The following is a 22,111-nucleotide window of genomic DNA, read 5'->3' as shown; positions in this document are numbered from 1 at the left end:
TTTATTTAAAATGGAAAAACATCTAAAAGGTTTTGTCTAAGCCAACTTTTTTTTTTACAGCTGAATTATTAGCTAAAAATTTACATTGCTACATAAACATTAATGTGTATAGCCATGTTTTTTTGTTTTTGTTTTTAAATCTTTGCTTGAAAAGATTAGTTTTTTGTTTATTTGTGTATACGTGTATGTGGTTTATTTGAGTATATTCAGGTTGAAAATAAATACAAATAATTATTGCGGAAAAGCAAAATACTGAATTGAGGAAGGAAAAAGGAAGGGGGAAAAGAACAGTGTAAAGCAGGTACCTGTGAACGTTTCGGTGCACGGATTGACTCCCGCCAGACGTTTCGAGGTCCCGAAATCGGAGATCTTTAAGACGCCGCTGTACGTGTTCACCAACACGTTATCGCCCTGAAGAAAACAATCAGAAAAATGGTGCATATGTCACAAAACTGCCATATTTAAACTCGTTTTTTTAACCACATAAGACAGCTCTTGTCAGAAACCCCGGCTGTGGAGTTCCACAGGGCTGTATTCTCGGTCCTCTATTATTTACAAAACAATACATATTGTCATTTACTTTAATACGACAACTTCATGCACTGAGTTATTTCAACATTTTTAACCGGTTACTTGTCAAAGATTGAAATGTATGTTGTATATTCTCCTCTTTTTAATACTAAAACCAGCAGGAAGTGAAAGTATACAACATCAATTCCACAAAAATTGGCTCGTTCGTAAACCTCGTCTCAAGAACGCAAGGAAAAAAAAAAAAGCAAAGAAGCATCTAGTAAATCTAATAACAAATGGATTAACTCATAATTATCCCTTCACAGCGTCTTGGTTGAGGCGACACCTCCAACCTCCTCCCATTTTTTTACCTTTTATTTTTAGATCAATCATTTTTTAAAATTATTTCGTAATACAACACCGAGCATAACAAAAACAAAACAAAGCAAAACAAGGAAAAAAAACAACACAAAAAAAGGTCAATCAATCAGTCACTAATTAGAACAATAGTGTCCCACCTTTGCATTTACACTGGTGGTAAAATACTGCATGTTGTGTTTTATGTTTACGAGTGAAAATAAACGGGTATAGCTCTGGAACCTTGATGTCTCGGTGGACGATCTGGTTCTCGTGCAGGTACCGCAGCCCCTCCAGGATCTGCCTGGTGTAGAAGATGATGGTGGCCTCCTTCAGCGGACCCCACTTGGACCGCAGCAGTGCCGACAGGCTTCCTGGAGAAAGGAGACAAGGAGTGTCCAGAAGCTATCGTGAGACGGGAAGACGAGATAGAGACCGCTGGAGGGGGGGGGGGGGGGGGGGGGGGGGGCTAACCGGGAACACCTGACACCTTCAGGGGAACATACAGTCTGATACCATCTGGTTTGTTCTCCGGAGCAGAGAGCAAATAAAAGACAAACGCACCTCCAGGCACTTGTTCCATGAAGATCTTGATGTATCCGTTCTCTGACACCGAGCCCAGGTACTGAACGATGTTCCGGTGCTTCAAGTATTTGTGGAGGGCGATTTCCTCGTGGAGGGGGCTGCGAGTATCTGATTCACGGGAAGGGGGAAACAAAAACAAAAAAAACGTGAGTCCCTCTTTTTTTTCTTTCTTTCTTTTTTGTTTTAATATCAGATTTCATTCTACTTGGTGTATTTTCTTTTCTTTTTTTTTATTTATCTTGGTTGAAATATACAATAGTGTACACATAGGATATTGTACATATCATATCCTTTTCTTTTTTCTTTTTTTTTAAAACAATAAAAATAGCAACAATAGAACCCAGTCTCTGACAGCAATGTAATAATGAAAAACTGTGAATGTAAAGTAAAAAGTAAACAACAAAAGAAAAGAGAAATTTTTTTTAAATTAAATTAAACATGAATAGGATAAGTAATAGCAATAATGATTTTAGAAAATAACAGTAACCACAACAATGACTAAGTAATAATAATGACAATAATAATTAGTGAGTCCCTCTTTTGTTTTTGTTTTTTAGTTTTAATATCAGATATCATTCTACTTGGAGTATTTTCTTTTTTTCTAATTATCTTTTTTTGGTTGAAAAATACAATAGTGTACACATAGGATATTGTACATAGCATATCCTTTTCTTTTTTCTTTTTTAAAACAATAAAAATAGCAAGAACAATAGAACCCAGTCTCTGACAACAATATAATAATGAAATACTGTGAATGTAAAGTAAAAAGTAAACAACAAAAGGAAAGAGAATTTTTTTTTTTTATATTAAATTAAACCTGAATAGGATAAGTAATAGCAATAATGATTTTAGAAAATCACAGTAACCACAACAATGTCTACGTAACAATAATGACAATAATAACTAGTGAGTCCCTCTCGCACCGCCGTCCTGATACCTGCTGTCTCGTTCTGGGATCTCTTTGATGGCGATGCGGACCTGGTTGCTGAGGTCCCTGCCGGCGTACACCACCCCGTAAGTCCCCCGGCCGAGCACCACCCGGTCGCCGGTCTCGTTGGTGTCGTACTCGTACTGGAAGCACAGAGAAGAGATGTGAGGAATGGTGGCCGACGGTGGCCGAGGGACGGGGAAAGTCCAGTGGTCCCGGAGCGGACCTCCAGTGTGTCGCCGTCTCCCTCCCCCTCCAGCTCCACGGCGTTCCCCGTGCCGTCCGAGATCATCTCCTTCACCATGGAGCAGAACCTGAACACAGCCGATCCTTTGTTAGATTTCATCTCTTGTCCACCAAATCAAAGAAGTAAGAGCAACATTCAACTTTATTCTTCAGTTTTATCTGGAAATACATTTTCGTCGGCAGCCACATGAAGCCCACTGTCATCCAAACCACAACAACCTTCAGGTATAAACTATGAAGTTTTTCTTTGTTGTGATGCAGAGTATGCGTGCTTAAAATGTCTATATTTCCCACAAAACCAAACTACAGGAAATGAAGACAATTTCAACATGAAGCCAATTTAAATGAAACCTTCTGGTGCAAAATACAGTGAAAAGTCAAGAAAACGTCTCTTAGAATTCATACTGATGAGAAAAAAGTAGTGTATATTATCACGTTTTGTTCAATATAACTGAGCAGTTTAAGTTGAGCTTACTTGTTTTTTTTCAAACGTGTTAGTTTATTGTCAGTGAATAAAAAGTTAAGTTGGATAATGAATTAACTAATAATCAAACAAACAACATTCATCATTTATTCCCTTCATTCATACTGAAAACCATCATTTTCTATCAGATCGTAATGTTTCACCTTTGACAAATCTAAATGAAGCTGCAGAATCCAGCTCATGTAACCTACACACACACACACACACACACACACACACACACACACACACACACACACACACACACACACATCCAGAGGAGTGTGTCCTCACCGGCCACACTGCTCCTCGGTGGAGAAGTAGATCTGGAAGTCGTCTGAGTTGTCGTGCACGTAGAGGAAGCAGCAGCGCTCGTCGAACTTGCTGATGCTGCGGAGAGAGGGAACAATACCTTAAAATATAGATTTACCAAAATGTACCTTAAAGCTCATCGACTCTCGTGGTTTTTTGGGTCTTGACGCCTCAGTCTGAGTGAGATTTGCAGAAAAGTTGGTTTGCAGCCACACAGAAGACGTGTGCACTCAGTTTATGTCGTTTGTCGTCTTCAATTTCCTCCCACGGTCCCAAAACATGCACTTGAAGGTGATTTTAAATTGTCCCTTCATATTTTCATTAATATCCTTATTTAAAATTGTTTCTTTCTCATTATTTTTTTACTGACTTTCCTGAATTAATTTTTAATTAATTAATGAATTGATAATTTTTTTTATTCACTTATTATTCCACTTAGTAAAGAAGAAGAAGAAGAAAAGAAGATATTTTTCTTAATACTACAAATTACATGTCAATTGGTGACATTTGTCAGATCGTGTCGTTTTACTGTTAAAATCAGCTCCAGAACGCCAAAGGAAGCGTAAACTACTGTCAAGAATGAGCCAAAGGAAAAGAACCAGAACAAAGAAGTCCTTAATAACATCCAATAACATCTTTTTTTCTAATTGCTGACACGTGTTTTTTTTGCAGCCTCATAATGCTGAAGGTTCGTACCTGATGCCTTTGATGGACATGGCAGTGAAATTCCACTCGTGGATCCCCTTCTGCAACAGACGCCACGTCACAAAAACATTCACACACTCGTCAACAAACTGGCTCAGCGTCGGATTTCACTGTGAAGAAGCGGCTCGGACCGTTTCGGATGGTGAAACGTGCCAGATGGAGACGTTCTTCTCCTCCGCCTCGTTGTTGATGGACACGTAGGAGGGCTGGTAAACCTTGGTGGGCTCCAGAATCAACACCTGACGCAAGGGAAATAAAACAACATTTAGCAAGAAAATTCATCTGCGTTTATCACAGTGGTCTCAATATAAGACTGGATTTGATCCTGGTCTGTTAATTAGTTTAAATGATGTGTGAGCTACGACATCTGGAGTGGAAGAAGATCTGTGAGAGAAACACTAATAACTCAAACATGTTTGTGACATAGGAGACGTTTGACACTGCATGTAGTTGACGTTTAATCGTCTTAAGTCTATGAATAAATACAATTTGTGGGAAGAACTTTGCAGGTTGATTTAAGTTCATAGAAAATGATTATGTGAAAAAAATACAAACATACGGTATTTGAAACTAACTAAGGCTCAGCTGACACAGCATTTTTCAAAAACTGTAAACTTACATGTCAGTTTTGGTGTTTGTTCACACGGCAAAGGTGCAACTTTTTGAAAATGGCTTAAGAAGTTATTCAGGCCAGATGCTAAAGGTCTGATTTCATCGCTGGTAAAATTCTTCCTACAAAAGATTGCTCAACCTGCAGTTAAGATCAAGCAAATGTGGGAGGAGGATCTAAATATTGTAATTGAGGATGACAGGTGGAAATTATCATTAAAAACAATTCATCAATGCTCTATCAATGCCAGACTTCAGTTGATACAATTTAAAGTGTTACACAGGTTACATTACTCGAAGGCAAAGCTACATAAAATTTTTCCACAAACCTCACCCCTCTGCGATAGATGCAAGGCAGCTCACTGCACATTAGCACATCAATTTTGGCTTTGTCCGTTACTCCAAGGCTTCTGGTGTTCTATCTTCAGATGGTACTCAAATGTACTGAATGTAAATATCGATCCTGATCCTCAGACTGCTTTGCTTGGCTACTCCAGCACTTTGGAAAATTTGGGTCATAATTTAGCCACAATTATTTCTTATGGCATGGTCGTCGCAAAAAGATGCATTCTAAAAGTGTGGAAATCAGACTCTCCACCACAATTTGAGGTTTGGCTCAGGGAATTTGTTGGGATTTTACACATTGAAAAGTTGAGGTATGAGGTCTCAGGAAACTCTCAAAAATGTCAGGTTGTATGGGGACCAATATTAAGATATCTGAAGCTGTAGTTGATCCCTAATATCTATAATTTGCGTGGACAATGTAAGATTAGGTGGACATTCACAGATTGTTAAATAACTTTATAACCCCTTTATGAGTGTTTTGTTTTGATCTGTTTTGGTTTTGTTTTTTGTTTTTTCTGTTTTTTTTTTGTGTTTTTTTGTGTTTTTTTTTGTTTTTGTGTTGTTGTTTCGTTTGGATTTGTGTATTGCTTTTTCCTAATTTTCAAAAATACTTGAAGGAATATTATTTGTTCTTAAGGCACCTTGATATTTAATTGTATGGATGCTAATCGAGCGATATTTGTCTCTGCATTTCTACTGTGATGTTGTAATTTGCCTTGTTAAAGTAAAAAAAACTCAATAAATATATATAAAAAAAAATAAAAAAAAGAAGTTATTCAGGATGCTCCCGGTGTGTGGCAATGGTGAAAGCGCAACTTTTTGAAAATGCTCCATTTCTGGAGGAATGGAAACGAAGGAAAACACTACTTTTCTAATACACTGCTAATGCACATGTGCACCACGTAGTAAATAGTTGTTCTGTGTTGAAACCAAACAGTGGAGTGTCTGTCACATTTCTTAGTAGTTCTATCTCCTCATTACAGGTAGTAATCCCGCCAGTTCAGTTAGATTGACGTAAAAGTGATGGTTTTTTTTAATGACTCTCTTCTAGATTCCAGTTAAAATGAGTTTTTTTGAGATATGACTAATTCGAGCATCCAGACGAGGCTTCATTCATTCCAACCAGCATCGCTATTGCAATTTAAAGCATCCACACATTGTTACTTTGAGATTATAAAAGTTTTTTTTCCCCCCACATTTTATTAATAAAGTAATTCATGTCTGTCAAAGTCGGGCTTGTATTTACGGGAAAGCGCAGTCTGTTGGTGGTGCGCTGCGTGGCCTCCACGATGATGTCCATCCAGAAGTCCAGCCTCTCCCTCTGGGGCGAGTGCTCCACCGACTGCTTCTTGAACCTCTGGATCAGCTGCAGGTTCTGCACCACCGAGCGCAGGTACCTGCCAGACAGCAGCAGCATGAGGGGGCAGGAATGTGGCAGAAAGGGAACAAGTGGTTCAAAAGGAAAAAGCTAAAACAATCAAAGTACCAGTAACAGTGAAAAAGTAATAATCAAGCAGCGGTACTAGTCAAAAAAGTGTCATTAAAGTACAAGAAATAGTTCAAAAGTATCAAGCATGTGGCAGTAATCATGATAAAGTATCAATAAAGTAACAGTAATATGTAGAAAGTATCAATAAAGTATAATACATAGTTAAAAAGTATCAAAAAGTAGTTTTAACTGTGAAAAACTATTAATAAATTAACAGTAATGTTTAAAAACTACCCGAAAAAGTACAATAAATAGTTAAAAAGAATAAATACAGTAGTTTTAACTGTGAAAAAGTATCAATAAAGTAACAGTAATATGTAGAAAGTATCAATAAAGCACAATAAATAGTTAAAATGCAGCAATAAAGTATTTGTAATTCTGAAAAAATATCAATAAAGTAGTAGTAATTGTGAAAAAGTATCAATGAAGTAGCAGTAATATTTAAAAGTATCAATAAAGTGCAAGAAATAGTTAAGTAATATCAATAAAGTAGCATTAATAATGAAAAAGTATCAAAAAAGTACAATAAATAGTTAAAATCCATCAATAAAGTAGCAGTAATATTTAAAAGTATCAATAAAGTGCAAGAAATAGTTAAGTAGTATCAATAAAGTAGCATTAATAATGAAAAAGTATCAAAAAAGTACAATAAATAGTTAAAAAGTATCAATACAGTAGTTTTAACTGTGAAAAAGTATCAATAAAGTAGTAGTAATTGTGAAAAAGTATCAATAAAGTAGCAGTAATATTTAAAAGTATCAATAAACTGCAAGAAATAGTTAAGTAGTATCAATAAAGTAGCATTAATAATGAAAAGGTATCAAAAAAGTACAATAAATAGTTAAAAAGTATCAATACAGTAGTTTTAACTGTGAAAAAGTATCAAAAAAGTACAATAAATAGTTAAAATCCATCAATAAAGTATTTGTAATCATGAAAACGTATCAATAAAGTAGCAGTAATATTTAAAAGTACCAATAAAGTACAACAAAAGTACCACAAAAGTGCCACAGACTGTAGAATTTACATATGAATGAGTTTGAACTGCACATGACAGTTGCTTTGTGTACACAAGTACTGTAAATGCTGACGTGTGTGTTTTACCACAGCGGAGGCTTCAGTTTGAAGAGTTTCTCTGCGGCCTGCGTGGCTTTGGGGATGTCGTTGGCCAGCATGCTAACGGTGAAGAACTGTCCCACGTCCCAGTAGTTGTTCATCTTCTCCATGGAACCTTTGCGACCCAGCAGGCTGTTCAGCCTCACACCTGCGCGGAATAACGTGACAGAGGAGCGAGTTTAAAAAAAATAGATACCAGTTACCTTCATCGCAAACACAAATTCAAACAATTACTGTACAACTTCAGACATGCTAACAAAATTAGCCGCTAAATGCTAAAAACACAGGTTTTTGATATTGTCCAAACAAAGAGTTTAATACCATCAACATAAAAGGAAATGATTCTTTCATAGATCAGTTCTCTACGTATAACCATGAACTATATACACTATAAAAATAAAGATGCCTCTTTCAATGTATAATCATGTTTAAGATATAACAGGTGTGTCAAACACATGACGTTTTTAATGGGTTGAACCGGTAACATCGTGCGATAATAACCTTTAAATATAATATAAAGTTGTTATTTTTCTTTCTTGTGTCGCAGAGAATTATGAAAATGTTGATATTTTCACAAAACCATTATTATTACCATTAATTACTAATGAAAATAACAACAATCTCAACATAAAGACAATTTTAAAAGTATCACTAATGTCCCAGTAAAAGTTGAACAGTATCAATAAAATATCAATAATAGTTCAACGGTACCAACAAAGTACCAGTAATTGTTAAATAAAACAACTTCTAAAAGTATCAGTAAAGCACAAGTGATCAAGTATCAATAAAAAAACCGTAATAATTAAAAAGTAAAAAGAACCATTAAAGTCTCAGAGAAAATTAAAGTATCAATAAAGTCCCAGTGATTGTTATAAATATCAATAAAAAACAAGTAATAGTTAAAAAGCATTAATAAAATCCCAATTATTGTAAAAACAAAAACAATAAAAAAAACACTGAATGTTAAAAAGTTTCAATAAAATACCAGTAATTGTTAAAAAGTGCCATTAAACTCCCAATAATAGTTGGAAAGTATCAAAAAAGTACCAATAATTGTGAAAAAGTATCAATAATGTCCCAGTAAGTCAAAAACTCTCAGTAAAGTATCATTTTAATGATACTTTCTAGTGCAGAAAATACATCAAAATGTCCCTGTTTGCACGGTTTTGGCCCACAGGCCCTCATGTATCATCAGATAATCTGAATTGTCCAGGTCTGAATTGTTCATATCTCCCATGAACTCTTGTCAGAGTGAACCTGCTCTCACCGATCTTGCGGAGCTCCATGGAGCTCTCGAACTGCTGCCCGGCCACGATGAGCAGCACGGCCAGGTTGATGCCGGAGTAGAGCGTGGGCTGCAGCTCGAAGCCCTTCCTGTACCTGTCGGTGGCGAGGGAAGCTCAGATCAGCACACGGGGGGGGGGGGATAATCCAGGGGTGTCAAACTGATTTTAGTTGAGGGGCCACGTCAACCTAATCTGACCTCTGGAGGCCCAACAAGTCAAACATCACATATTAAACTGCAGATATGGACAAATGTCAAAGTCTTTCCTTCTTTTGATTCTTTGTAACTGCAAGAATTTGCCAGTCTTTTCTGAAAGATACATATGAAAGGAAATCAGATATTATTATATTTGCAAAAAAAAAAAAAAAAACACAAACAAACCCTCAGTCACCTGTATCTGGATATCGTATTCGGGGTTGAAACAATTTGTCATCATCTGGAAATTGTTTTGAGTTTACGTGTCAAAAGTATTATTTCACACAAGTTGGACTTGTTGTTTTATTGTGAAAGGTGTTGCGTTATGTGACCTCCACAGATGCATTAATGTTGGGGGTCAAATTCTGACCAAGGGTGGTTTTGAATGTCATTTTTGCCAATCTACTGTTTTTAGATCAGCCTCTGTCAGTTTTCATATTTATACTTCACATGGCGGGCCGGATTAGATGGTCTGGTGGGCCGGTTCTGGCCCCCGGGCCTCATGTTTGACACCCCTGGTATAATCACACATGAAGGGAGGCGGTCCCACCACTGGATGGCGTTGTCTCTGTTCTTGGTGTCCTTGCAGTCGGAGTCCAGGAAGATGTCCTTGTAGATCCGCCCACAGAGGCAGAACATGTCGGGGGCCGGGTGTTCACAGGACTGGAGAACCTGCAGCATCACCCTGAGAGCCTGCTCTCGGTCCCCTGGACTGTTCCTCCTGCACGACACAACAACACGCCGTGTACCACAGCAACACTTCATTTACACCAACTCCCCTGCTTTCACTGCTTCATCGTCTGCTTCTACACATTTTCAAATATACATATATTTCATAATCTGGCCCTTTATAGCACCGTTTCTCATTGAGTTGGTGTGAAATGAATGTAAATGTGCAGTGAAAGTCAAAGAAGTGATTTAATTTAGCAATGTTTAAGAGACTAATTATATCAGCAGAAAGATTTCATGGCTTTACACTATGATATAGGTCAAGTGCAATGTGCAAAGTGTAATGAAGGGGGAAATGGCTTAAACAGACAGAATTACTGAGAGAAAAAAAACGCCTCGTCAAAAAACTAGTTAAAAAAATAGACAAACTAGGAAATTATCTGAGATGATAAAATAAGCAGTCAAAAAAAAAAAAAAGCTTAAAATTGCTCTTCTATCCATTCAGAAAGCACAACCACTATAAATAACTAAAATCTATGAAACAAGGTATCAACGGAAACAACAAAACTAAGAAAATGGAATATAAAAGTAAGGTAAATCTAAATTTGAACTATTGAATGTCAGGAATGTACTTTTTAGTTTATTCTTCATTTCAGGTCATTCGCCACACGATTCCTATTTACTAGGAAAAAAATTATTGAACAAAACCGTCAAACTATATCTTGAATTTTTATCCAAAGCAGAAAATTGTCGATCCGTTAAAATCACATTATTTACTTAATGTTAATAAACAAAATGGAAGTACAGAACAACTGACTATTAGAAATGCATCATTTTTTCATGTTTGTTTGAGAAAAGTTTTGCATTTACACGGTAACATTTTGAAATCGATGTCCGTTTCCGTAGAAACACACGCAAACACTAAAAACAATGTCATTAGCATGTGAGGCCAGTAGGGGGTGCTGTTGGTTGTTTTTGTAATGAAACACAGAGAACAATGTGCTAAAAATAGACAGACACAAAACAAACATTGTTAGTTGACGGACCACCAAGTTGGATTGTTATTACGGTGGCTGTCAAAATAAAAGTACCAATTCGAGGACAATATTGAGCCGTGACACTCTGGAGGAAACATTGTTCTTATCGTCTCTACTGAGCATGTGCAGAACCACTAGTTACTTTGGCCATGTTGTGCATGTGCATTAGCAGTATTTCATCTTTATCCGCTTCCATGGAGACCCAGTTGGAGCGTTTTCAAAAAGTTGTGTTTCCAGTGGCGCCGACCAGCGCTAAACAGACGTCCGAAAACAGACCAGTTTTCTGAACAATCCAACACTAGCATTTTAGCGTTTTTGAAAAGTGGAACTTTCAAAAACTTGTGTTTCCAGTCGCTCTGATCATCGTTATCCCGTAAATGGACGACAAAAACGCAACAAATATTTTCTGATTTCACTTGAAAACTGAGAAACTGAGAAAATCAGGCACTTTAAAAAGAGGAACTTTACCTATGTCCTGTATGTCAGGCTCTCCTGAGAAAGAACTTTACTTCAATAAGAGCACTTCATGGTAGGTTTTCAAAATGAAATATTTCATCAATATTGTCTTTGTTTTATTGTAGTTTTTTAATGTTTCTAACTTTGTATGTGTGGGACAACAGAATGGAAATGAGTCTTGTGCTAAATCAGGCTTATTTGCAGTAACCTGGTGAAAACTCATGAGACTGCTGGTACATTCATATGCACCGTCCCGTCCAAAATGAAAAGCTTTTTAAATCACACATCATTAGCAAGTTTACGAAAGAAGAGCAACAACTTTACCTCGGACAGCAATAAGATATAATATGTGTATAATGGTATATATATATTAATACTTAACAAAAGGCCTATATTGTGATAGAGATTATTGATTTAAATATGGACACACTATATTTTGTATTTAAAATGTAATTGATGAAATTTAAATAGTATATTACGTTATGTGTATGTACGTATAAGTATGTGTATGTATAAACTGTACATATAAAAGTTGTGTATAGTATATATTGAATGTGTATTATAAAAATAGTAATATTAGTTTAAAAAAAGAAATTGTGTGACATTATCTTGAGAACCTTGTTCATTTTTTGTTTTGTGACGTGGCAGCTGTGAATAAGCTTTTGCTTCAACCTTCAGCCTTTCGCCCGATTGGTTGGGCGCCGTATGGCTTCGACGCTAATGCTAATGCTAACGCTAACGCTAACGCTAACTCGCGTCCCACCTGTTGAGGGCGAAGGCATAGTGGAACTGGATCATGGGCTGAGTGGCCAGGTCGCACGTGGGCAGCATCTCCAGAGTCTGCACCAGCTTCACCATGGCGTCGTAGTCCTGGTGGCGGGGAGAGGAACAGCGGCTTAAAGGAGACGGACGCTCGCCGGGCCGGGCCGTGAGTGCGTGGCGGCGCGGGACCGACCTGGATGTCTCTGTAGGAGAAGAGCAGGTTCATGACGATGTCCTGCGTCAGGACCTCCGTGTTGTCGATACGCAGTTTGATTCTGGAGAGCTCCTTGGCCAGCTCCTCGCCCTGGTACTTCCCCCGGGCCTTCCTGATGTCGTTCAGCAGGGTGTCCTTGAAGGACGCGCTGCGGCGGAGACACACGACGCGTCACGCTGACGGAACTTCAACAACAACGCGGCACAAAGGGTTTTAAACTATTAAGCAAACACAGATCAGAAAAAAAAATCCAGTGGTGACTCAACAGTTAAATATAAACATTCAAGCATTGGAAATTCATCCAAACTCATTAAAACGCCTGTGTAATCTTTAAAACGCTTTAACCTGCAGTGAAATTCACATGAAATCGCCTATTTTAATGTGGTTTTGCAAACATTAATCGTTATTTTACACTGGTTACTTTCATGCATGTATCATAGACCTGATTTACATTAAACTACACGTCATTTTTAAATAAAATAGGTGAACATTTTGATTATTTCGACTACATTGATGATCAGAGACACAAACTTTGATAGAATATTAGATTAGAGTACGTCAAACTATAGCTTTCTTACATTTTTGTGTTTGTTAGTTGTTTTGTAAAGCATGAAGTATAAAATCACCAACACTAGCACACGTTTGATAATGTTATTTGTATTATTTAGTATATTAGTCTTAATTTACAGTAAAATGAGGGATCATGAAACCATACTGTTAGAACCAGAGGGACATTTGAATATATAAAGTTCCTGTCGGTGCAAATCATGACTATGAAAACAATGTGACAGATTGACACCAATATTATTCACCAGAAAAAAAACAACAATTCAATTGATTTATCAAATTTGTAGCTAAAAACTTTTTTTTTTTGCTACAAAAGAGTTTTTTGCCATTTTTCGCATTCTGTTCTACTAAATCCTTGTGGTTTTCCGTAGTTGCTGTTGCACCTTTGCTTCAACCTGGTTTAAAGTTTGAGCTTCGTCTACTTTTAATTTCGAGATTGTTTATATGCATTTTAACTCTGAGGACAATCACACCAATAACGTTGCGCTTACGACAATACATCTGACGTCTGCAGTCATTTTTGAAGTGCAACGATCGAAATGAAACTCAAAATTTTCTTTAAAAAAAAAAAAAAAAACTTTTTTGAAACCAAATGGCCCAGCTCTAATTCACACACACTAAAAGATTGCCAGCGCTGTACGTGACGCGGGTTTACTCTGTCCCCAGTACTCCACGACCCCCGCCGTACAAACACAAGCCGCTTTTGAGGCGGCCTCCTGCGATTGGCCGCCGCCTGGCCTCACCAGCTGGTCACGTGGATGTCCTTCAGCAGGCTGGTGAAGCGGTCGGTCAGCGGCACGCACAGCGGGCCCAGCAGGTTGTCCCAGCTGGGCTGCATGTACTCGCTGGCCCGGCGCTGGGCGTCGCTCTCGCAGCACATGTACTCGTGGTTGGGAGTCACTATGTAGGGGATGAAGTAGTAGTTACCACTGGACGCCTGGAAGGAGCGAGGGAGAGGGTTCAATCCAGAGGCCGCCAGCAAAACCACGCCCACAGAGTGGGCGGCTGCTGCAGGCGAGAACACAGTGAACAGGTGAGACGGAGGCTCGCGCTGCACCAGAGGGATTCAGCCTGTTAGTGAGGAGGAGCGGCGGCTTCACCACACCCCGGGTGGAGGTTTATGGGGTTATATTTGTGCCAAAATTCTGAGCGAGCGATGGGAAAATTTGAGCGCAAAAAAATTAATTGTGCAAGCACACTAATAACATTTTGAGGAAATATTTAAATTGCGCAAAGACAAACTTGAGATTGCGCGCTCAAAAATCATTTCTGCGCTCAGGTTCTTCCTCTGCGTGCTCAACCTCTCTCTCTCTCGCGCTCAACCTCTCTCTCTCGCGCTCAACCTCTCTCTCTCGCGCTCAACCTCTCTCTCTCTCGCTCGCTCAAATCTCTCCACGTCCGCTCAAGTCCTGCTGTGGGCTCGCTCAAAATGTGCAAAGCCCAAATGTGACAGACACGGTTGTCCACCAATCACAGACATTTGGGGCGGGTGTTGAACTCTGATTGGTTACTTCGGATTCTGGAAGTGCCTCATAACCAACGAAGAAGAAGAGGGAAAAACAAACTGCGGGGGAAAACATGTTGTAATCCAGGATCATTATCTTTAGTTTTCCTTATTTCTGTTTTCCCGCAGTTTGTTTTTCCCTCTTCTTCTTCTTCGTTGGTTATGAGGCACTTCCAGAAACCGAAGCAACCAATCAGAATTCAACGCCCGCCCCAAATTTCTGTGATTGGTGGACAACCGTGTCTGTCACATTTGGGCTTTGGACATTTTGAGCGAGCGCACAGCAGGACTTGAGCGCGGACGTGGAGAGATTTGAGCGAGCGAGAGAGAGAGAGGTTGAGCGCGAGAGAGAGAGGTTGAGCGCGAGAGAGAGAGGTTGAGCGAGAGAGAGAGAGAGGTTGAGCGAGAGAGAGAGAGAGAGAGAGAGCGAGAGAGAGAGAGAGGGAGAGGTTGAGCGATAGAGAGAGAGAGGTTGAGCGAGAGAGAGAGAGAGGTTGAGCGAGAGAGAGAGAGAGAGATTGAGCACGCAGAGGAAGAATCTGAGCGCAGAGATGATTTTTGAGCGCAATCTCAAGTTTGTCTTTGCGCAATTTAAATATTTCCTCAAAATGTTATTAGTGTGCTTGCACAATTAATTTTTTTGCGCTCAAATTTTCCCATCGCTCGCTCAGAATTTTGGCACAAATATAACCCCATAGAGGTTAAACATCCAGGAAGCAAGGCAGCAGAGCTCGTTCAGCAACCGCTTATCAAAAGATTCAAACTTTTTTTTCCAACAGACTGACTGGACTTCAAGCAAATGGAAGGTGTTTGTGGTCCAAAAGTAAAAAAAACTCAAACATACTGCCTCTTGAATAACATTGAGGAGATAATAACACTGTTGTAAACATTCAAAATCACAAATACATCAACTTCATCTAGGTACAAGTTAATAATGATCACAAATAAAATCGTGATCACAGTACTGGATATTACCTGATATCTTGTCGCCCTCGTTGACGAGAGCACCTCAAGGCTCCTTATTATTCATTTCCAATATTAAAAAAACTTCAGGACCATTGCAAACAAAAAAAGCAAGAAATATCTAATTACCCATCCTTTGTTTTTTTTTGTTTTTTTCCCCCAACTAAAGTCGAAAATTATTCCTTTTTTAAAATAAAATTTAAGAAAATGCTGGAAATTTCTCAGTTGGTATGTGAATGTTAAAAAAAATGTAATGTAATGCAATAGTACAATTATTTTTAGATAAACTCACACTGATATTATGATCAAATTATGTTGATAAAAATGCAAAAAAACCAAATAAATCAAAAATAATTAATGAACAAACTTATATTAATTAATTTTATAAATAAATTCAAGTGAAAACAAATTGTTTTTCTGTTTTAGTTCCAGAACAATTTCGAGTTTACACGGCAACATTCTGAAAACAATGTAGTTAGTATGCCAGGCCACTAGTTGGTGCTGTTGGTTTGCCTTTGTAATGAAACCACACACACACACATGCTGCAGAGAACACGGACATTCGTATGGACACACTTATGCCCCGCCCACCTCCACACCTCCTGTTAGTGCTGGTCAGTCTGTGGCTGAGGAAATCTCCCAGCATGCTTCAGTGCATGCGGCCTGGTACCTACTTTGTTGCGCAATCCAGAGCCTCTGTACTCTGGAGGCAGCTGAACCCAGGGAAAACCTAACAATGGGTCGCGAGCCGCCTTCTCCACACACACACACACACACACACACACACACACACACACACACACACACACACACACACACACACACACACACACACACACACACACACACACACACACACACATTAAACACCACTTTCTCACAAACGCAATCCACGTGTCTATTTCTACATAGACTGTAAGTGTGTGATGTGTGTGTGTGGTGTGTCTGTGTGTGTGTGTGTGGGGGTGGGGGTGGGGGGGGGGGGGTGGGTGGTGAAGGCACGTGGGCATGAAAGGACAAATGGCACAAATAGCAGACACACACACACACAGTAGACACCGTACACACAGACACCACACACACAGAAACTTACTGTGTTTTTCTGTGCCACCATGTCCTGCAAGGAGATACAACACACACACACACACACACACACACACACACACACACACACACACACACACACACACACACACTCGCATTACATCGTGTAATTAGAGTTCAGGGATGCCATTCCTGAACGTCCTGTTAAGAACAAAGTGATCCGCCATGTTATTTACAGCCTGCTGTGTGCTTGAAGTGTGTGTGTGTGTGTGTGTGTGTGTGTGTGTGTGTGTGTGTGTGTGTGTGTGTGTGTGTGTGTGTGTGTGTGTGTGTGTGTGTGTGTGTGTGTGTGCAGTGAGAACAGGATCCTGTGTGTAGCTCCACTGTGCAGCCTTGAAACACATTGTCACATGCTATGTGTGTGTGTGTGTGTGTGTGTGTGTGTGTGTGTGTGTGTGTGTGTGTGTGTGTGTGTGCGTGCGTGCGTGTGTGTGTGCGTGTGTGTGTACCTTCAGTGACTGTGCAGTGTCGGGGTCGGTGTCGTGGTACAGGATGACGTTGTTGGCCATGTCGAAGCTCTCCCTCACTCCCAGATGGTAGAACAAAGATGGCTGCCGGCACACGTCACTCATGTCCACCACCGCCACGTCTGAACGGAGGAAACTTCTATCAGCAAATTCATCAATATTCACATAGAACACCGTCTCCTCCACTTCCCCTTCTTGTTGGACACTGATACCTGATGCCTGTGCAGTTCTGGCCCCACACGAGAAGGCCATGTCATGTAAACGTACGTTTTTTGGCGCCGGCGTGTAAATTTTGATTTAATTTACTAAAAGGATTGAAGTGTGATTGTGCCTCGTGCCTCTGTGGGAGAACCTCAGGGTGGAGAACATCACGGCCACCGCTGGATTTCTGCAGTACGAGAAGGAGCAGGAGTGTTCTCTGTCTTCTCCTGCATCTTTGGGTGTATTTAGTGAGTCACAGCGCCCCCTAAAGGCCTGGCATCTGTACTACATGGTGTTGAGTCGTGTACGTGGTTACGTGTGGATGAAATTAGATTTTAAGAAAACCTAGGAGATAAAAAAAACTGTTTTGTCTCGAGTGGGCGGGGCCTAAAACACTAATTTTCCCAGTTGTGATGAGTATGTTGAATAACTTGTGGGTAATACTTTTTATTTGTTCAGTTGCATTGTGCTCCATTTGCACGGAGATGGAGCATTTTCAAAAAGTTGTGTGTCCCCCTCCCATTAACACACAGGATTGTTTTCAAAAATGTGAATTTCTGCTAAATTTACACTGAGACAAGTTGGAGCACTTTCAAAAAGTTGCATTTCTCCCATTTACACGGAGTTGGAGCGTTTTCAAAAACTTTTGTTTCCCCCCATTTATATGGAGATGGATTGGGAAGGGGGTTTTTAAATTTTTTTTTATTGTGTTTCCCTCCATTTACAGGAGACAGAGTTGGAATATTTTCTAAAACTTGCATTTTCCTCCATTAATGCGGAGTCGGACTGTTTTCAAAAGGTTGCAGGTTAACTTGTTTTTTTTCAATTAATTGACAGTATTGCACGCAATTGAATCCAGAATTGAGACGAAACCCAATAAACCTGTGAGATGAACGAGTTTTCCACGTCACTGGCTCTGATCGATAAAACCACCACTTCCTGTTCATACTACCCGTATAACCGCGAGCGTCACGGCCTCTATTTGCTCAGAACAAACACTCGTCTGATTTCAGGGAATCATCAATCTGCCTCCGTCACGAGAAGCCGACACCTCTCCACCGCTCCGCTCCACCACCACCTCCTCCCGGGAGCCTTTGGTCGCCCTGCTATTCATAGCGAGCGGCGGTGTCGTCCACAACATAGATATACAACACTAGATGCCTCGATATGCCGCCCGTGACGTTCCTACAGTGTGCCATGGAAACGTCCTGGAAACATTGTTGGGGGGGGGGGGGGGGGGGTAAAAGTCTTCCACGGGATAGAGCTTTTCCTCAGATTTTAAATCAGGTATTACTTGTGTTGCACGTGAGCTACGCATGTTTTTTGTGTATTTTCTAGCCTTGCATCATTATGTTTAGCAGACTGGGTGACCTCTCCAAGATGGCGGCGCTGTAGGCACGTCGCGTCAACAGGCGCTGATGGGCAAGTGTGGCATCTAAGTGTTTATATCTATGTTCCACACCTCCAGCCAGGCCGGGGGATAAAGTACGATGACGTCATCGAACACGACGAGATACAACATGAATCCACGTCGAGAGTCGATAAGATGCAATAAAAGTTCATGAGAATTAAAAAATCCTGATTAACGGGTTTGCTTGTTGTCGAGCCGTTTTGCCCGGAGGAGGATTTACCACCTGGAGCTCGGTTCACTCCAGTCCTTGGCAGCACAACGTAGTAATAATGATTCTTATTTGCACACACTTGTATTACTGTCTGACATGAGGAATTTACTGAGTCTCCACTGACAAAAACAAACTTCCAGAGTAGTTTTACTGGCTGTTTTATGTGTGCGACTGCAACACAGCGTTTCACATGATGATACACGGCTTCCCCACGGTGTCCGAGCTGAAGGTGGAGGCTCGAGGTGTAATCAGAGTACCGGAGAGGAACGTCAGACGACATGGTGTGAAGTAAGAGAAGACGATACGCTGATAGATTAATGGAAAACACACCGCTGCTTGTTACTGTGATGATGTAACTGATATCAGAGGTTCTAAAACCTCCACACAATGGGGCTGAGTCACTAAAAACACAACTTTTTGAAAGTGGCTCCCGAGGTGGAACTTTTTGAAAATGACCGTGTGGGAAAAGGGGGAAGTGCAACTTTTTGAAAACGTCTCCCAAATTGAAACTTTTTGAAAACGCTCCTAATCCATCTCCATGTAAATGGGGGAAAACAACTTTTTGAAAAAGATACAAGTCAATCTTAATATAAACAAGGAAAATGCAACTTTTTGGAAAAATGCTCTTTCTCCATCTCCATGAGGAAAATCTTAACTTTCTGAAAATGTCTCCCAAGTGCAACATTTTGAAAAAGCTCCTACTTCATCCCCATGTAAATGGGGAAAAACAACTTTTTAAAAATGATACAACTCAATCTTCATATAAATAGGGAAAATGAAACTTTTTGAAAATATCTCCCTTAGTGGAACTTTTTGAAAATGCTCCTACTCCATCTCCATGTAAACAGGTGAAAAAACTACTTTTTGAAAATGATACAACTCAATCTCCATGAAAAGTTGGAAAATCATAACTTTTAAAAACATCTCCCAAAGTGGAACTTTTTGAAAATGTCTCCCAAAGTGGAACCTTTTGAAAATGCTCCTATTTCATCTCCACGTAAATGGGGGGAAAACAACTTTTTGAAAACGATACTCCTCAATCTTCATATAAACAGAGGGAAAATGCAACTTTTTTAAAAATTCTCTGCCTCCATCTCCATGAAAAGCGGGAAAATCTTCACTTTTTAAAAATGGATCCCATAGTGGAACTTTTTGAAAACGCTCTGACTACAGCTCCATGTAAACGGGGGAAAACAACTTTTTGAAAACCATACTCCTCAATCTTCATATAAACAGAGGGAAAATGCTACTTTTTGGAAAACGCTCTGACTCCATCTCCATGAAAAGTGGGAAAATATTAACTTTTTAAAAATGGATCCCAAAGTGGAACTTTTTGAAAACGCTCTGACTACAGCTCCATGTAAACGGGGGAAAACAACTTTTTGAAAACCATACTCCTCAATCTTCATATAAACAGAGGGAAAATGCTACTTTTTGAAAAGGCTCCGACTCCATCTCCATGAAAAGTGGGAAAATATTAACTTTTTAAAAATGGATCCCAAAGTGGAACTTTTTGAAAACGCTCTGACTACAGCTCCATGTAAACGGGGGAAAACAACTTTTTGAAAACCATACTCCTCAATCTTCATATAAACAGAGGGAAAATGCTACTTTTTGAAAAGGCTCCGACTCCAGCTCCATGGAAATGATAGAAAACACAACTTTTTGGAAACAGTCTGACTTTGTCTCCACGCCAATGGGGATCAAACACAATTTTTCTAAAACGCTGAACAATAAGAACAAAGTTTCCTCCAGAGTGTCACGACTCCCAGTCCATATTCTCCTGGACTTGATAGTTTTATTTTGACAGTCACCGTAATAACAATCCAACTTGGTCATTATAAAAACTACCAACAGCGCCACCTCATGGCCTGGCATGCTAACTACAATTTCAGTGTTTCTTGTGTTGTCGTGGAAACTGACAGGGCTTTCAAATCTTTGCCGTGCAAACGCAAACGTTTTGTGAGGCGAAAACGATTCGTTTTCACTCCTCACGATCTCGTGTAACCAGGGACGAAATCTTTTTGCTCCTGTTTAACTTTTGCATAGTTCATTTTACAGCAACTGTATGCAACTATATATATTATATCAATAACAATCTCAGCAAATAAAATTCAGAAAGCAAAAATAGCTACTTGTCTGCTTATTATTGACTTTGAACTGTGATCCCTCTGGAGGTGGACTATTTGGTTCATTCCTAATGAAGAGCTCCAGTTACCGTGGCGACAAGGAGCCCCTTGGTGGTTTCTCAAGTCTGTTTTTAAAAGTTTGTCTTTATCTCAATATGAATGTTTAGGAACACACATTCAAAATTAGTCAATTTTACAAAAAAATAATAAGATATAAAACATTTTACTCTTTCCTGTTGATGTTGCTTATTAGGATTTTTTTTTTTTTTTTGCACAAAATGACCTATATTGCTCACAATTGATGTCACCTTTGAAATTTCCCTCCATCAAAATCACCATTGGGGAGTTTTATTATGAAAACGACCCAATTCACAGCACTTCTCGTCTAAACAGTGTTATTTGGAGAGACATTTTGTTCCCATGTTCATCAGTTTGTAGGGACAAAAAAAAGCACACGATCTAAATGTTAATAAATTAATATTTCCCTATTTTAATGCAAGAAATCTGGTTATTGCCCAACATGTAAGGTACGCCTCCACCTAAACGTGGATCATTCTACATTAATCACACGGAGAGTTGACAATTTTCCATCACCTATGATAAAATAATGTGGCTGTACCTAAACCACAATAATATTTATAGCCTACCTGGATTTATACCTACTTTTAAATGACCAAACAACACGAAGGGTTAATTTTTTTTTTTTTTTTTTATATAACCACGCCTGAGCATCATAAAATAACTGACCTCAGGCTTTTTATGTTTCACAAGTGACGGCGTGGCTGTCATAAAGTCAGGTACAGGATCATTCATGCGCAATTCCCACACACACACACACACACACACACACACACACACACACACACACACACACACACACACACACACACACACACACACACACACACACACACACACACACACACACTCCTACATTGCGCAGTTACCACATTCACAGTTTGTAAATATGAATATTAATTTGTAGGTTCAACATGCTGTTGCTCTATCTATCTATCTATCTATCTATCTATCTATCTATCTATCTATCTATCTATCTATCTATCTATCTATCTATTACAATAGTAGATTAATATAGTTGGAATCAGTGCTGCATAATAAGAAATGCACATAAAGCTGTGGGAATTAGTATTAACGATTTGATTTGCAATAAAAACAAGAGATTTACATCTTTTGTGCTTTAAGATCTGTTCTTCCAAATAACAGTTACTCTTTTATTGCCTTAAATGTTGAAAGCACGTGTGTGTTCCAGA

The 22,111-nt window shown here is 39.3% G+C and overlaps 1 protein-coding gene across 1 annotated transcript in view; it reads right to left on the bottom strand.

The window, feature by feature from the left end:
- map3k15 (mitogen-activated protein kinase kinase kinase 15) overlaps positions 1-22,111 on the bottom strand; it is a 36,614-nt gene that overhangs the window by 13,702 nt on the left and 801 nt on the right. Inside the window, 18 exon segments of the mRNA XM_080514891.1 lie at positions 306-411; positions 1,111-1,241; positions 1,432-1,549; positions 1,551-1,560; positions 2,390-2,523; positions 2,607-2,694; positions 3,384-3,479; positions 4,098-4,147; positions 4,238-4,345; positions 6,307-6,457; positions 7,654-7,813; positions 8,933-9,045; positions 9,696-9,866; positions 12,071-12,177; positions 12,263-12,431; positions 13,594-13,787; positions 16,411-16,434; positions 16,871-17,010. Coding sequence (XP_080371017.1) covers positions 306-411; positions 1,111-1,241; positions 1,432-1,549; positions 1,551-1,560; positions 2,390-2,523; positions 2,607-2,694; positions 3,384-3,479; positions 4,098-4,147; positions 4,238-4,345; positions 6,307-6,457; positions 7,654-7,813; positions 8,933-9,045; positions 9,696-9,866; positions 12,071-12,177; positions 12,263-12,431; positions 13,594-13,787; positions 16,411-16,434; positions 16,871-17,010 — 2,070 coding nt within the window.

Source organism: Blennius ocellaris (assembly GCF_963422515.1).
Source record: "Blennius ocellaris genome assembly, chromosome: 19".
Taxonomy (NCBI): Eukaryota; Metazoa; Chordata; class Actinopteri; order Blenniiformes; family Blenniidae; genus Blennius; species Blennius ocellaris.
This window is presented reverse-complemented; position numbering and strand designations above follow the sequence as displayed.